The 18,794-nt window shown below is 37.4% G+C and overlaps 2 protein-coding genes across 7 annotated transcripts in view; both read right to left on the bottom strand.

Moving 5' to 3' along the window:
• The window catches only part of peli1b (pellino E3 ubiquitin protein ligase 1b), a 44,934-nt gene extending 40,340 nt beyond the window's left edge, over positions 1 to 4,594 (bottom strand). The window contains exon 1 of one of the 3 annotated variants that reach the window (XR_014534109.1): positions 4,171 to 4,570. The gene's annotated coding sequence lies outside the window, so the exon portion shown is untranslated. Of the gene's footprint in view, positions 1 to 4,170 lie in introns of all 3 variants that reach the window. The other 2 variants (XM_083544800.1, XM_083544801.1) reach the window with 2 other exon arrangements.
• An 11,916-nt stretch (positions 4,595 to 16,510) lies between these two features.
• The window catches only part of abch1 (ATP-binding cassette, sub-family H, member 1), a 36,787-nt gene continuing 34,503 nt past the window's right edge, over positions 16,511 to 18,794 (bottom strand). For all 4 annotated transcript variants that reach the window (XM_083544651.1, XM_083544653.1, XM_083544654.1 and 1 more), the window contains one exon: positions 16,511 to 17,635. In XM_083544651.1, coding sequence (XP_083400777.1) covers positions 17,529 to 17,635 — 107 coding nt within the window. In that variant the 3' untranslated portion in view covers positions 16,511 to 17,528. The remainder of the gene's footprint in view (positions 17,636 to 18,794) is intronic.

Below are 18,794 nucleotides of genomic sequence, written 5' to 3'. Positions count from 1 at the left end.
TGATCAGCAACATATAAAAGTAATAGTGATTCGGACCAGTCTGACTACATGTACTACATTACAGCCTTTCTTTTCTGCAAGGGGTTTATGTGAGCTAATCAAGATGGAGAGCTCTGCCATCACCAATAGTGCTTCAGTGTTCAGGAAAACGAACAAAGTCCTCTGTTTATGTTAAAAATAAATATGAGACCACCAAATCCTTAAAACTTTCCCTTTGACACTAATTCCTTGTTTTCATGTCTTACTACACCTTCCCTATCTATTCTTTAGTGTTTCCTGCTTTATCTGTTCTTTTCCTCCTTTCCCCACCATCCTGTCCACCACTTTCTCCTTTTCCTATAATACATTGTCTTTGTGTCCCGTTTCCCTTCTTAGTTTCTGCTCCTCTTTTTAGTGTCCCAACATTCCATTTGCCTATCCTTGCATCTCAATTTCTCCTTAATGTGCTATTCCTGTTATTTCTGTCCCTTCTGTTCTCATGTCCCCTTACATTTGTTATGCCTCTCTGTCTCCTTAATTCTGTCCCTATTTCCTTACAATGTGATCTACTCTAATTTCTGTTCTCTAATTTCTGTACTCTAATTTATAAGTGTTACTTCCATCAAGCAATCATTATAGCCACTTTACCCTCTTTATGTCCTTTTCCACTTCATGCTTTCCTTTACAATGTCTATCTACCCGTTTCACCTTATTTAACCCTTATACTGTTTGCCACATCTGTTTCTCTTTTTATAGTACGCTTTCTGTAACTCCCTTCATTGTTCTTATATCCATGCTTCACTCTTATGAATGACAAAAAAAAAACACCGATATGAAAACGGCTGTTTCACACCTGCTGAGGTTTACATACTGTGTAGAAGTGCAGAACTGTAGCAGTGTTTTGAGCTTTAAGGAAGCGGGAAGTTCTCAGAACTCCCCTATGCCTTGTCTACCCTGTTTCTCCACCCGTCTTTGTACGTCTACTGATACCAATAATTCAACTAGGGCTGCGGCGATTAATTATTTTAGTAATAGAGTATTCTGCCGATTAGTCAAATGATTAATCGAGTAATCGGAGAAGAAGTTTTTTTTCTACTTTAAAGAGCAATACAAAATATACAAGGGAAAAAAAGACAGGTCTCCTGAAAATCGCTTGCAAATTGCTTTAAAAGAAAGTCAAAGCACTGTACGGTGTTTTCTTTATGTTTAGTTGGAAATGATCCCAAACTTTCTGTTGTGTTCTTTGGCCTGACTCTTCTACTTGCCCGTCGCTGTTTTCTCTACGTTCTTCCATTTTTCATTACGCAGCGACTTCTGTGTTTACCTGTCCAGGGGTCTCATTTATAAACGTATGCATAAAACCAGGCTAAAAACATGCGTACGCCACTGTACATTAAAAGTTTGTGATTTATGTAAAAAGTGCGCACCTGTAAGTAAAATCTGAGCCCTGCGTAAGCAAAACGTGCAAACACAGAAGGCGAAAAGAGGAAATGTCGACACAGCTTGCAACCTTTGCGTGGAAAGTGGCGTACACGTTTCTAGGCTGTTTTGTGCATACGTCATGTTTATAAATTACAAAAGTTTAGCATAAAATACTAAATGAAGCATCGAGGCAAATGATTTTGCTTTTTTCTATTCGAATTACTTACGTTAGTAGCGGAATAATGTTTTACTAGCGGAATAATTTCAGTCCTAAATTCAAGCTGAGCTTTACACAAAGCAGCTGATGCCATGCCATCCAGACGGCCCGAGGTCGATGTGGGTGGGTTGGGGGTGGGTGGCGGCACATTTAAGAGGGGGTTACCAAAAGCAATACAGACACTCGTGTCAAAGCAGGACAAAAGCACCCTTTCGCCGGGCCAGATGCCGGGCCTGGAGGCTCGATCTGCCTATGCAAATCACCAGGGGCACTTAGATTCGACAGAACAATGGTGCAACACAAGCAAGCCAGTACGCAATGCAAATAATGATAAGCCAAAATCAAAGAGCAATCTGTATACTGCATCATTGCTTTGCTCCAAAACGTACAGCCATGATCATCATAAAAATGGTCATTGTTTCAGGTCAGTTCAATAGTCAGGAAACAAACACAAACTTCAAATCTGTGCTCTAAAACATTTACTACATGGACCGTTAGAAAAAACACTAACCGTGGAACTGATCTGTGTGAGTCATCTACCAAAAAAATGGAACAAAAGCCCAATTTGTTACTTTGATTATGTGCTTCAAGAAAAAAAATTGACAAAAAAACCCTAAAAAAAAAACAAGATTTTTCAGAAAACAAAAACATTAACAAACTCACATTCCTTAACATGAACAATGTTTAAGCGACTTGGAAAACAACCACTTTCAATATAACATTATTTTGCTCTTCACCAAGAATCTTTGTTATATAGAAGATATTCACTGTGTGACTGCACCTATAGTAGATTTATGGCATTTGGCTTATGCCTTTATCCAGACAGACTTGAGGAGAGGGTTAAAGATGTTGAAAAGTCCAGCAGTAGCAGCTTGGTGGTGCTATGATTTGAACTCATGACATTCCGAATCTGAAGTCCAACATCTTAACCATTGAGCCTCCACTGAGCCACTACTTCCACTATTAATACGACATTGATCTTTGCTGGAGCGACAAGAAAAAAACAGATGCTCTGGCTCTTTTGTTTGCTGAGGCTTAACATTGAGACCTGTTAGCTCTCCAATTGTGTTTTGTGTGTTTCTCCAATTAAACAACTGTCATTATAAGTGTATTGGCAGTAACACTGTTAACAAAAACAATGATAAAAAAAAACTAATAATCAATAACAATCAATAACAAACAGGACCGGATTTATACTGGTTGTGTTCCTGGGTGAAGTTTTCCATTAATAATAATATAAGGACTAAGTGTGTGTTTGTTTGTTTGAATGCTTGTATTTTTTAAGCAGGGGACACAATACCTTTATCTAACATTTAATATTACTATAAACAAAAATGATTTATTTTTCCTATTTTTAACATTGTACATTAATGCTGTTGTACAATACATTGTACAATAAAGACATCCAAACTATAAAAGAACATTTATGGAACGTATTGAACAAAAACGTGTTCAAACACAGCAGAATATGTTTTATATTTTATACTGCCCAAAGTAGCTACATTTAGCTTTGATGACAACTTGGCAAACTCAAGGCATCCTCTCATCAGATTTACGAGGTTGTGTTAATCGCTATTTCTTCAAGAAGAAGAGTGATAGAGTGCTACATCAGATGACCTGGCCTTCACAATCACATGGTCTAAATCCAATTGAGATTGTTTGGGACAAGTTGGACTGGAGAGTGAAGAAAAAGCAGCCAACAAGCACTCAACACCTCTGGCAACTCCTTCAAGATTGTTGGAAAACTATTGAGATAACTGACTAAGAGAAATCCAAGCGTATACAAAACTTCATGAAAGCAAAATGGAGCTACTTTGAAGAATCCAAAAATATAAAACATATTCTGGGATGCTTAACACGTTTTGGTTTAGTACATAATTCAATACGTGTTCTTTCATACTTTGGAAGTCTTTGGTATTAATGTAAAATGTTTATTTCAATTTCAATTATTACTTTATTATATTATTTTTATAACACTAGCACATTATAACAAATTCCTTGTACATGCAACTGATGATACTTAGCAATAAATTTGATATTTTTTTATTAATTTTTTTATAAAATAATACAAATAAACAAAATTATACATATATATGTGTATATATACACATATATATATATATATACACACACACACACACACACATATATATATATATATAAAATATACATATATGTATATACACACACATATAAATATATACACATACACACATACATAAACATATACACATATATATACACACACACACACACACATACACACACATACATGTGTGTGTATATATATAATATATTATATATATACATACACACACACACACACACACATACATTATATATATATATATATATATATATATATATATATATATATAGACGCCACACAAAGAATTAGAAATGATTAGCATTACCACAAAGCAAAAAAAATGCTTATTACATTGTAATTGTTAGGAATGTCACTGTTAACCAAAATAATAATTATGACCATTAATAACCCCCAAAACAAACACAAATAAATAAATAAGCAGCAGTTTATGCAGAACACTTACCCTGGGCTTTCCCCCCCAGACGATTCAGTTCGTTACAACAACAAAAAAGGCTTGGAACCGGTTCAGTTAGGTCCGGCGGGTCAGTACAAATAAAATTAATAAAAAAACAAAATAGAAATAATAAAGAATAAAGCCCCAGAGTACAGAGTGTGCTGGCTAACAAAGCCACCTGCTAACAAAGACAGAGGTGCGAGTAGTCTCAGTAAGCGTGTCCGGCTGGAATGACGGGCAGGACAAGACCCGGATGTGCTGCGGGAATAACGGACGGGTCTCGCGCACGCTGACCCGAAGACGCTCACGCGTACGGTTCAGGGGATTTAAAAATGGTAAGTGGCGGGACGCTCGTGCCGCGTCTCAGCTCCTGAGGTCTGAATATAAACAGATGGTGGTGTGGAGTCTAGTAGTGGGCGGGGACAGAGAAGACAAAGCGTCACTGGGGGACAGGGCATTCTGGGAGATGTAGTTCAGTGAACAAGCGTTGCTAGCTAGTTAATTTTTTAACTAGCTAACTGTCTTTTTTATTTATTTATTTGTTTGTTTTCTTAATTGTAAAAACCAATCATTCCAAATAATGCAGTCCTTGAGAACACTAGTCCACATGACTCAAGTCTAGCGGTCAGGAATTGTCATTATTTAGGCTAGATCGTACACATTGGAACAAGATTTTCAAATTCGCAGAACAATCACCACGGACAATTTTACACTCGAGTGAGTGAAAAGTTGATAACCTCAATCATGGACATTTGGTGTCACCCAGATATGGATCAGTTCCCTTTTGAGTTTTCCATAAAATGAGGATGAGAGTCTCCACTGGCGTGCTTTTTAGGGATGTACTTAGATACCAATTTATAAATGTATAATTTACCATTGGAGCAAGATGTTTCCACAGAATACAACACAACACACCACATAAAGTGCAAATACGTGACGATGTTGGACAAGTGTAAACACCCCTTACATAGGCTAGCTCGTATACACTGGAACAAGATGCAGTTTCCACAGAACACTGCAGTGGCTGAACACGATCACCATGAACAGTTTTACATGTGAGTCTCCATCAGTGAACAGATGATAACCTCAACAATGACAAAACTATAATGAATGGACATTTGGTGTCATCCAGTTGAGGATTGGTTTCCTTTTGACTCTGGTTTTCTTCAAGGGTTCTTTGGGGACTTTTTTCCCTGCCACTGTTATCACTGATTTTACTCTCTAGTTAGGTTTTTATCTACTGTAGCTAGCTGTCTTTTTTGTTTAATTGTGAAGACCAGGGAACTGAACATTCCCATAACGTAATTCTTGAGAATTGTAGTAAAGTCCGAGTGACTCGCTCACACAATCACTTCGAAAAATCTCACACTTGAGTCTTCATCAGTGAACAGTTAATAACCTCAACAGTGATGGAACAATAATGGATGTGAATGGACATTTGGTGTCACCCAGATGAGGATGGGTTCCTCATACCATTTCAGGGAGTTTTTCTTTACCACTTCAACTCAAGTCAAGCGGTCAAGGCTCCATATAGCTTGTCTTGTATACATTCGTGCAAGACGTTTCCACAGAACACCACAGCAGCATGACACACTACGTCAAGTGCAAAAACATGAAGATGTTGGACAGGTGCAAACACCCCTCAGGTACACCCTTTACATTGGTATTCTATATATCTCTGTAAAGCTGCTTCGGAACAATATCCATTGTTAAAATCGCTATACAAATACAATTTATTTGATTTGATTTGACTCACTTTAAATCATCAAGTGGTCAGGAATTGTCATTCTATATTATTGTAGGGACACGTTCGTTGACTCTGTTTTCTGTTTGATGTTTCACTGCTTTAAACATTTTTTGTTTTTCAGCTACTCCTGTTAGAAAATATTCACAGCAGATCATTGATCTGAGCTGTGGTGGTTCCTTGCCTGAAGGATCTTTAGCTGCTAGACCACCGGGAAACATAACAAGAGAGACAGTAGCAGCAATAACAAATTTCTTATAGAAACAAGCATCCATTAGCAGTAATTATAAAGGGCAGGTGTAGATTTTGGAGGTTTTGACTAGTTCAGGTGAGTGCTGATGACTTTTACCTCTTTAGGGAATTGAGTATTGTAGAGTCGTGTCCTCGTTATAGGAAACTAATAAATGATGGAGTATTTTGGTGCAATCTGACACAAAGTGGAGCTACTGTTTCCACCCTGAAGTTAATTTGAGGTTCATTTTCCAAATAAAGCATTTCCTGATGGTCCATTGAAAAAACTAGAGTTACTGATCTCACTTATGTTACAGCAGCTACGACAAGCTACAACACTGGCAGGTTTCCGACTGTCTTCATATTTATTAAAAAATTATCTAATAGCTATACACAGCTAAATTGATTAAAGATTTATTATTTATATGTTTGATGTGAATACTAAGTAAGTTAGATAGACATATGCTAGTAATGCTAACTATTTTACTTCATAGTGCATTAATATACTAGCTATTGTGGTATTATTATTATTATCATTATTAATTGTTGTTATTATTGTTTATGTAATTGTTTATTTGTTTTATATACTTCTTCTTCTTCTTTCGGCTTTTTCCATTAGGGGTCGCCACAGCGGATCATCCGTCTCCATAACCCCTGTCCTCCACATCTGCCTCTTTCAACCCGACTACCTGCATATCTTCCCTCACCACATCCATAAACCTCCTCCTTGGTCTTCCTCTTTTCCTCCTTCCTGGCAGCTCCATCCTCAGCATTCTCCTACTGATATACCCCATGTCCCTCCTCTGCACATGTCCAAACCATCTCAATCTTGCCTCACTTACCTTGTCTCCAAAACGTCCTACATGCTCCATCCCTCTAATAAACTCATTTCTAATCCTGTCCCTCCTCATCACTCCCAACAAAAACCTCAACATCTTCAGCTCTGCTACCTCCAGCTCCACCTCCTGTCTTTTACTCAGTACCACTGTCTCTAAACTATACAACATCTCAGGTCTCACCACAGTCCTATAAACTTTCCCTTTTACTCTCACAGATACTCTTCTATCACATATTTAAGTTTTATATACACAGATTTAGTCTAATTCAATAATTGTTTTGTTGTGTGTGCTGCCATAGTCATTAGTGCACTATTGTATGCAATCATTTAACTTGAATTTATTTGAAACATGGACAGACAAGTGGTAATTTTCTGTTGGCCATTCCTCACTTTCTTTATAATGTGTGTCAAACAAGGTGAGAAATCTTTTTGTTTTGTTTGGAGCACATTCAGGTTGTAAGTGCTGTACAGTATGAGTGGGATTCAAGGGAAGGGGTAGCTTAGTAGTTAAGACAATGGTCTTCTAAAGAAAGGTTGTGAGTTCAAATCCCAGCACCACCAAGCTGCCAACGTTAGAAATTTGAAAAAAATATAATAAAATTGAATGCTATAAATGTAAATATAGGTGCACTGCTCTCCTTTGTAAAGGTAGTGAATCATAAACATGGTCACCCACCGGAGTAACATCATTCTAATCTGCTTATAACAACTCTGAAGTCTCTGAATCCGGGCACACACTGTATGATTTTGACCATGATTTGACAAATTTCATCCTAAAGCCTAAATGATTACTACAATCCTTGTCTAAAATCTGTAGTGTTTGATCGCTGGTTCGACGTGTTCGCCAACAGCCAATTAACAGCTATCATTTTTTTCCTCTGTTAAAATTCTGGCAGTGTCAGAAGTTTTCAGACTTTTTCCCGCAGTGCAACTTCTCTTACGACGAGCCTCATACTAAGAAACAGTAGGAGCGCTGAACCTGATGACACGATTAGCGAGACAACTTCCAACCACCAACAAATGTTGAAACGAGTCAGGTGGACAATACAGCAAGAAGAGAAACTTATAAAGTTATGGAGGTAAAAGCAGTGTTAGTATGAGGTTTTTATTATTAAGGAATGTCATTTACAAAATTAACGCTTCAGATTGTTTTTGTTGCTGCTAGCTAGCATAAGCAAGAGAAGGCTGGTCTGAACGTGTCATGGATTGATGGCTTTAAACTTCAAATGATTTTTTTTGTGTGTGGGTCAGTTTTTGACTGTTGTACAGTTTGACATGCAACAATCGCAAAAGATTGTAAATATCACACAGTCTAAATTTCAAGCCAGCAGAAAAAGAAATCCATACTTTTAAGACTTTAAGAAGTGAGTTCAAGAATTGAATCTGACAATTCGTAATACAAACATTGTAGTTAACTGTTAACAATTGAAGTCACTGATTTGTTCATTCTAGACTCCTTCTGAACTTCGCTTGACTTAAAAGGTATTCTCATAGATTACACTTCTAACATTTTACAAGTCTTACACCATCAGTTAGCACGTCACACATCTCAACTCTATTTTTTCGCCTCTTCCACCTTTTGTTGAAACTACTCTAGTGGTGCAAATAACACGTTTCATCTGTGAAATGACGTTTTCTTTTACTCAAGTGTAAAAGTAGGCAAGATGCGAGGTTTTAAAATGATGAGTGGAAACGTGGCTTTGTAGCTTTCCGTGTAGGAGGTACAGTGTGTATTTGAAACATAGCTAATTTTGGATTGGTACATGGGGTTACCAGAGATCACCCACTCCCACGTGACAGTAACCCCTATAGTCCCACGTGACTGAAACCATTCGGTGGACAAATTGTTAAAATCTGGCAACTAAAGAACCAAGAGAATTGTCAATACTGAATCTGACACAGGAGTATTGGATAACAATGAGAGCATGATTACAGAAAAAAAAAAATCAGGGATTTTTTCACATGTTCTTGGCTCATGTTTTATCTAGCTAACAATAAATCAAACAGCAGAGCAGAGTAGAGCCAGGCTAAATTACATAGCTCTCATATTCCAGTCTGAATATAGGCACATAAAAAAATTGGAACGCTAATAAATAAACTATCTCAGATTGGTTCTCATGTCAACATGTTGGGATAAAAAGTACACATACACACACACACACACACACACACACACACACACACACACACACACACACACACACACACACACACACACACACATAACTGCTTTGACAATGATGAATTAGTGTAAACCTGACTGCAATCCATATTTAGGCTACTACAGCAACAGCACCAACACCTCTCTAATACATTTATAACAGCCTTATATATAGCACACACACACACACACACACACACACACACACACACACACACACACACACACACACACACACACACACGTTTAACTTTCTAATCTTTCAAAGATCATCTATAGAGGTAATCTTTATTGTATCTAAACCTAAATCTAAACCAAAATTGTCAACCCTAGGAATTAATACGAGACATTTGATCTTATATATTTTATTATGTTATGTTATAATATGTGTTGTAAAAGCTGCAACAGGCTTTCTCAAGCTCAAGACTGTGAGATATTCCATTTCTTTGTGAGGAAATGTGGGCCATACCAAGTTATGAACCCATGCCCTCCACACACACTGATATGATTAACACAGGATGAATGTTTTTCCCACATTATCATACCATTCAATGCCTGGCACGGTCTCCAGAAACTTCAGTACCATGTTCTATGATCTTTACTGATAACGTCACATTTTTATATTCCAATATTTCTTTAATGTTTCAAACATTTGAAAACAACCCATAAAGAGCAATAAAGTTTTAAATAAGAGGTTGAAGCTCTTTTAAACCTCTCCCTCCTTGCTATAATGACCACTCTGCGTTTCCTCCTCTCAGTGCTCCTGAGAGCATTAGTTCTAGCCGAGAGATCATTTCAGGATGCGATTAAATGGGAAACATAGCAACAGCTGTGCGTGAACACCGAGCCGAGAGGTCGAGCAGAGGTCAGCATGAGAGAGTAACGCGGAAAAGAGAAAGGGCAGGGGGGAGACTGGTGTGCGAGCACGCGCGCGAGAGAGAGTAATCGAATCTCATGGTTAAGAGTTCACACTGTTGTCGGGGCTGCTGTGGCAACAGTTACTATGTACACTAATATGTTTACTCACCGCTTGTAATATCTCAAACTTGGAAGCCTTGAAAAAAATGAGTGGCCACATTCCATAAGGGTTTTCCTTTACACAGGTGCATGAGGGTTCAAGATCACAAACCTCATCAGTAGTACTTCTTGAATACGTCCCAAGTTTTTAATTAATGCACACATGACAAATATTTTAGAGTCTAATCAACTCCAACGGTTTCAGACCGACTATATTCAACGACTCTCTCTCTTTCTCTCTCATATCACCATGCCGTCTCTCCTTGCTGCTAAAGCGACTCCTACTCAGGGTGAGGAACTGAACAGCTATTTATAGACCTGTTGAGTTTATTTACACACAGTTAGAGATATAATTCTGAACTGCTGTCAGCTTTCGCTTCTGTTGATCACATTTAACCCAAGGGTTTTGTACTCACCTTGTTCCTGGTGGAGTCTCACTTAAATAGATATGCAGAGGAAAGATGGGCTGAATTTGAGTGCAAGTTTTAATTCGAACCGAGAAGGAGACACACCTGACAGTCTACAGAAAGCCAAGATCTGCTAATTAAACAGAATCAGGTGTGGCTTCTGCCTAATTTCAATTACAAATCCCCGCACCCACATTAGCTGTTTGAGAATTAGATTGGACATCCCAAGTGGTGGACAAAGTACACAAACCATGTACTTGAGTTAAAGTAGAGGTACACTAGGTAAAATATGACTTCAGTACTTTCACTTGAATACAAGTACTATGATGTCTATAATGTTCCTATTATCATTTTTGTCCAAGTCTCTTTGCTTAATCAACTCAGTTTAAGACTCTAATGCTACTCTTAGCACATTAATCTATCAATATAACGATATTAATGAGTCAAACACTGATTGATATCTATTAAAATGATCAGGAACCCAAACCATCATTTCTACTACAGTATTTATAAAATAATTGCGCAAATAAGGCCTCTCATTTATAGAATAGAATAGCCTTTATTTGTCACATATACATTACAGCACAGTGAAATGTTGTTCTTTGCATATCCCAGCTTGCTTGGAAGCTGGGGTCAGAGCACAGGGTCGGCAATGATACGGCGCCCTTGGAGCACACAGAGGGTTAAGGGCCTTGCTCAAGGGCCCAAGAGTGGCAGCTTGGCAATACCGGGGCTTGAATCCCCGACCTTCCGATCAGTAATCCAGCGCCTTAACCACTGGAGCCACCACTCCCCCACTGGAGCCACCCTGACACTGAACTGTATGTTATTGCTAAGTAAATACCAAAATGTACCCTGATTGATGGCTTGCTGTGCAGGTGACAAGTTTTTCTCCCTTAATAAATAAAAAAGGAACGACTGATTTCACAAAATGTAATGTAAAATGTTTGACTTTGAAATGTAGTGAAGTTAAAGTAAAAGTCTCCCCAAATGGAAATACTTCATTAAAGTACATATACGTGAAAAAGCTACTTAAATGCAGTAAAGAATTACATTTACTTTGTTACTGTCCACCGCTGGATACCGCGATGCTAGATGATGAAGTTGGTGTTCTGTCAAGCGCCCATTCTTTAAAAAACTAATTGTTGGTCTTGAAATTATGTTCTCCCTGGTCTCGTTCTTGGTGATCTACCACATTTGATTGTTTAGTTCTAAGAATTTAACTTCTCAATGCAGTTAAAGAACACCTTACCTAGTCGAGATCTTCTACATGATGATTTGTTCTTGGAAAGGCTTGCTCATGGAGGCTTGTTTGGATAGATCTAGGGATCTAGCGAGTTCGGGACCTATGTTTAGAGATTGTTTAGCCAATTTCCTCATTCCTCCACCAGTCAGATGTTTAATGTTCCTATAAATATAAATATAGATCCTATAAAAACACAGGGTAAAGCAAATAAAGTGGCATCCCATCCTAAGTGCTCATTTACTCAAGATTTTAAACATTTTACATTTCCAGGACAACTAATGTCCTCTTTTGAGTTTTGAATGAAAAAAAAAAACACTGACAGATATAAGCAAGTTTTCCACAGCTTTGCTCACCATTATAAATGTCGTATAATCCTGGGCAGCATGTTCACTGTCCCCTTTAACTTCAAAAATGGGAACTCCAACAATGCTTCAAAATGTCCATTAGTGAAGGCAGAAATTACACTTCTTCCTCACTCTTTGAATATCACTGGATATCGAGCGCCAAACAGGAAAGTTCACTGCATTTTTACGACACCAAATGTAAAACAAATCAAAGGCTTGTTTAATAGCAACAATTGGAAGAACACAACACAATATGGACAGAAAGTATTGGGACACAACATTTTCAACCATATTTGTGGTTCTTCCCCAAACTGTTACCACTAAATTAAAGGCCTACAATTGTTAAGGAAGCCTTTGGATATGGTAGCATTACATTTTCCCATCATTTAAAATAGGAGACAGCAAATTGGGACTAAATGTGGAATTGGATTTCCAAATTTTAGGTCAGGTGGCTATCATTTTTTTTTATCCATCTAGTGTATTACTCATGATCTTACATTCCAGTGCTCATGTTAGTTCTCACTCTCCAGTGTTCTGTATTGTTTAAAGATTTATTATCACACTCTTGATGTCACCCAAATGAGGATGGGTTCCCCTTTTGAGTCTGGTTCCTCTCAAGGTTTCTTTCTCATAACATCTAAGGGAGTTTTTCCCTTCCACAGTCGCCATGGCTGCTCATCAGGGATAAACACACATCGTTCAACTTAACTGTTTAATTCTGTAAAGCTGCTTTGAGACAATGTCTGTTGTGAAAAGCGCTATAGAAATAAACTTGACTTTATTATAAAGTGTGATAGCCTATGTATTCACAATCCACTGCTGTTCATATAACCGCCATTTTTAGCATGGAATCAAACTCTCAAGAGTGGTAGATCTTCAGTAATATGGCTGATTAGCTTAAATGTTGATATTAAGTCTAGTTTTGTCTGTTTCTTTACTTATACAACACTCACTTCAATCTGGGAGGATGAATTCTGTGATGTGGGCCAACAGTTTTTCTGATTATATTATATTATATTAATATATTATATTATATTTATCTGAGAAAAGAGATAAAAAAGTGAATGCAGAAGTGTTTCCTTTCAGATGATCTCAGGTGAAAGGTAAGATTATCACGAGCCACACAGAAAGAAACGTACGGTGCTTACTCAGCATTTGAGGATGATTTGGGTAAATGTCAAACATGATTAATGTAAACGTTGCCCCAGATCTTGGACTAGGGCCATGCTCCTACATTAACATTATCAAAAAAATCTCAAAACGAATCCTTAGGCCAGCAGAAAAAAAAAAAAAAAAAACGCCTACGAAGAGACCAAGAAAAAAATGTTCCACATACGCACGTGCAGCCGCCAAAACTACTTCCCAAGAGGGTCAACATGTTCTCACATACGAAACGGCTCTTTGCGGCTAACCTGCTTTTTATTGGGCTTTCATGTTTTTGTTCTTTAATCTCCGTTTGATCTTCCACCTCTGTCTTTCATTTTCTTTCAACTCCTTATCACTGGCCCCATTTACATCGTTATACTGTACGTCTAAATCAGTCAAGATACAGAGTTTGTGTATGATGATCTAACCCCTAGATCATCACTCCCACTCCATGTTGCCATGAGATAGCAAGTAGGATGTGTTGCAGTCTCACGAAATGCGCTCGACTCCGGAGAGAGCAAAAACTACACTATTTTCAGTAAGTGGCTCTTGAAGAAGAACTGAAATATACATGTTACAGATGATGGAGTTTAAATTAAATTAAACTTCCATGATTATGTGATCTGCCATCATGCAGATTTTAATCCTAACCAGGGATTAGACCCCTTTTTCGGTTTGTTCTGAATAGAAAATATGTTTTATTTTATTTATCCAGCATTCCATGTTTCTGTCCTGAGGCAAAACAATACTTTTCTTTAATTTTTATACCTTACCTAGGACATTAATAAACCCAAACACTGCAATTAATCAAAAAATGCGTATTCATAAAATTTTTATAGCAATCCTCTACTTGACAAAAATTTGTTGCAGAATTTCCAGACAAAATTTTAGCAAAAATTAGCTATAGTGGCCAAATAAGTGTAAATTCTGGAAAATCCAATTAAACAGTTTAAAATAAAAAAAATTTTCCCGTGCCTGTTAGAGTGTTTTTACATCTTATTTTCTATATTTTCGTATTTTTCTAATAATTTGCCTTTGGTTTCTAGAATCTCTGGTTCCAACCGTTTTATAGTAAGCGATTCCTAATTTTTGGAAAATTCACAACACAGAAATGTATAATTGTAATCTATATATTAAAGCTGTTTCGGGACAGTTGGCTAAAAGCACATTGTTGAAAGTGGCGTGCAAAAATGTAAAAAATATTTTTTGATTTGTTAAAACATTATGTCGTTTAATGCTAGAAGGAATACATTGGATTCTATGTAGTTTACATTAAAAAAAAAAAAAAATGAGAACATAAAATGTAAAGAAAGACTATGTTCAGTACTGTGTATATGTAAAAATAAAGTCATAGTATGAAACAAAACCCATAGGAAAAGACTCCACACACACCAAGACTTGTATAAACAACTTTATAAAACCTTCATAGCATTTAACAGTGTTCACCAAAATAGCTAGCGATTTACCTCAAATATATCTTCATGAATCTATCTCTACATCTCCGTATATTTTTCATCACAAGTAAAATGCCACAGTATCGGTTGTAGTTGGTGTAGCCGGCACATGGCTGCTATATTTGTGCTTGTAGCCCTGCCAAATTCTTTTCAAGACTCATGCATTGCTTTCACAGCTCACAATAATTGCAGGTTCGGTCACAACAATAACGTAAACGTGCACACAGTCCCTTGCCAAACACTGTACAACACGTGACACGATCAAGATTATTAAAACACACACAAATGCGACAAAAAATAGTGTCCCGTACATGAGTGAAAGGGATGGCCGAGAGTTTCTTCATGTCGATAAACTGCGCCTCCTTTGGCCAGCATGAGGAGGTGCACTAAGAGACAGCAATGCACATTTTAATATTTTTTAATTCGGAAAATTACATACAGCTAATAAAATACGTTAATGTTCGTCTTTTAAAAATTAAATCCGCCATGAATAAATACTCGTATGGAGTTAATTTCTTTTCAGTCCATTATTAGCTGTTTTTATTTTCTGTTTTATCTGTCAATCATCTATAGTGGGCGGGATTAGTTGACTGTTTTACTAAACCACTGGTAAATTCAGTGAATTTGCAGACCCTTGTTTATGGTAGCCAACAGTCCCACTTCAATGCAGAGCATCTTTGATTTACAAATATACAAAGACAGTGTTGATAGCTACAGAATATTAGCGATTGTATTTTATTACTTTTTCCGTACAATCTAGTCTGATTTCTATAACAGATTAACCAATAACGTGTCAGATCCTAGTTCATCAATCAAATGATCCAGACTTGTGAACAAAATAGGCTCATGTAATAAACAGGAACATATTTGCATGAATACTAATGATATTTCAATCCTTTAGCATGTCTATCTTATGATTCGCTTTTGACACTACTATGTTTGTATTTGCTGTCCTCTTAATAGTGCCTTTGAAACAAACGTCATATTGGTCTAAGATTAAAAAATTTGATAGAACTTTGGTCTCAATGGCAACCTATCGGACCCCAGGGATCACGTCACATAAATTTAAGATGTGAGGTTTTTGTATGAGACACCATTTTGTTTGAGATCTCAGTCCCCTCTAGACCAAAACATGACTCTAAGTAGAAAACATGGTGCAATGAAAAGTCTTTAAAATCAATCCTGAAACCTGTGCTTGGATATACAGTACAGACCAAAAGTTTGGACACACCTTCTCATTCAAAGAGTTTTTTTTATTTTCATGACTATGAAAATTGTAGAGTCACACTGAAGGCATCAAGGGCTATTTGACCAAGAAGGAGAGTGATGGGGTGCTGTGCCAGATGACCTGGCCTCCACAGTCACCGGACCTGAACCCAATCGAGATGGTTAAGGGGTGAGCTGGACCGCAGAGTGAAGGCAAAAGGGCCAACAAGTGCCAAGCATCTCTCGGGAAACTCCTTCAAGACTGTTGGAAGACCATTTCAGGTGACTACCTCTTGAAGCTCAGCAAGAGAATGCCAAGAGTGTGCAAAGCAGTAATCAAAGCAAAAGGTGGCTACTTTGAAGAACCTAGAATATGACATTTTTCAGTTGTTTCACACTTTTTTGTTATGTATATAATTCCATATATAATTCCACATGTGTTAATTCATAGTTTTGATGCCTTCGGTGTGAATCTACAATTTTCATAGTCATGAAAATAAAGAAAACTCTTTGAATGAGAAGGTGTGTCCAAACTTCTGGTCTGTACTGTATTTCTACTCTTATTCTTTCATAAGCAAATATTAATAGCTGGATCTTAGGGACTGAGTTTGATTGACAGGTAACCTTAGTGTGAAGTAAAAAAAAAAAAAGTATCTGAGAGGTTGAACAGAGGTTGAAGGGTTAATTATATAACACTATAACTCTACATCTGCGAATAAACCGATTGACACAAACAGAAATCTTGCTCTTGAGTTTTTCCAAGTTCAGGAAAGTTCCCATATCACATAAAAGCAAATACAATGCTATTTATATAAAAACAGAACCCCTTCTTTCCCTGAGGTGACTGGTTCTGGTTCTTACAAAAAACCCCACAAAAAAAAAAGGATGACCACTTCAGGGTAAAAGTGAATTTTGCACAGCAGTCCCAGGTGATCATTACAGGGTTTCTGCAGGTTTCACAAAGTCAAATGTAAGACTTTTTAAGACCTTGAAAAAAAGACTATTAAGAATGAAATTTAAGACATACCACGACATCAAAAACACGCAAATACACTGTTAGCAATTGGCCTTTAACGAGCCCTAAATAAAAATTTTTTCAAGCTAAGTATCGCTGAACTTGCAATTTCCCACAGCATAAATATAAAATCCGTTTTAGATCTGTGGTACAATTCATAAGGGAGATGCACCAGAAATAGAAAACTGATTGGCTGTTGCATGTTGGTCTCATTTGTAGTTGTAATACAGCAAATAATATTTGGCCTAACGAAAGGAAGAACTACAACACCACATTAACTAACAAACAAACCCATTCCAAATGGCTATGAATGCATTTCAATGAGCATTAGGAGGTAGCGATACATAGACATCAGAAAATTGAGATCTGTTTAAAATTATTAGGACCCAGAACTGCGAATTTAAGACTTTTTAAGATTTAGATTTATTTTTTTACTTTGTAAGACCCCGCAAAAACCATGTGATCATTAGACCAGAGGCCTGGTCTTCATCATGAAGCCTTTGTGTCACCTGATGTCTCTCTCCATAATCTGAAGCACCTTCAAGTACTTTACATCCCTCATGTTCTCAGCTTGAGGATGATGGTAGCCAGCATGAGGAAGAACGTGTTCCAGCCGAGAGTGACGGCAAAGCCGCGCCACACCATCATGCGCGACAGGCCCCATCCTGAAGAACATCACAAACACATCATGTTTCAGTTTGCTTTGACCTGCATGCCAATTTACACCTCAGTATAAACCTGGGTTACTGAAACAGACACACAAAAGATTTTTCCAGGCGTGGGGATCCTCTTGATAGCAGACAGGAGTGTAAATAGAAAGAAAAAAAATGCGTTTAAGTCGCTGCGCGAAAATTCTTTATAAAGTCTTTATAATTACTAGTTTACACTGACCATGTGAGTGGGGGGCCTGGGAATAATTCCACATTGGAAAACTTTTATTAAATAAATAAATAAATCAAATCTTATATACTAATATATATATATATATATATATATATATATATATATATATATATATATATATATATATATATATATATATATATATATACAGTGAGGAAAATAAGTATTTGAACACCCTGCTATTTTGCAAGTTTTCCCACTTAGAAATCATGGAGGGGTCTGAAATTGTCATCGTAGGTGCATGTCCACTGTGAGAGACATAATCTAAAAAAATAAAATAATCCAGAAATCACAATTTTTTAACTATTTATTTGTATGATACAGTTGCAAATAAGTATTTGAACACATGAGAAAGTCAATGTTAATATTTGGTACAGTAGCCTTTGTTTGCAATTACAGAGGTCAAACCTGTTTCCTGTAGTTTTTCACCAGGTTTGCACACACTGCAGGAGGGATTTTGACCCACTCCTCCACACAGATCTTCTCTAGATCAGTCAGGTTTCTGGCCTGTCGCTGAGAAACACGGAGTTTGAGCTCCCTCCAAAGATTCTCTATTGGGTTTAGGTCTAGAGACTGGCTAGGCCATGCCAGAACCTTGATATGCTTCTTACAGAGCCACTCCTTGGTTATCCTGGATGTGTACCCAGCCTCGACCCATCTTCAATGCTCTAACTGAGGGAAGGAGGTTGTTCCCCAAAATCTCGCAATACATGGCCCCGGTCATCCTCTCCTTAATACAGTGCAGTCGCCCTGTCCCATGTGCAGGAAGACACCCCCAAAGCATGATGCTACCACCCCCATGCGTCACAGTAGGGATGGTGTTCTTGGGATGGTACTCATCATTCTTCTTCCTCCAAACACGTTTAGTGGAATTATGACCCAAAAGTTCTATTTTGGTCTCATCTGACCACATGACTTTCT

Source organism: Silurus aristotelis (assembly GCF_946808225.1).
Source record: "Silurus aristotelis genome assembly, chromosome: 6".
Lineage (NCBI taxonomy): Eukaryota > Metazoa > Chordata > Actinopteri > Siluriformes > Siluridae > Silurus > Silurus aristotelis.
Note: the sequence above shows the minus strand (reverse complement) of the source record. Positions and strands in the feature narration are given on the sequence as shown.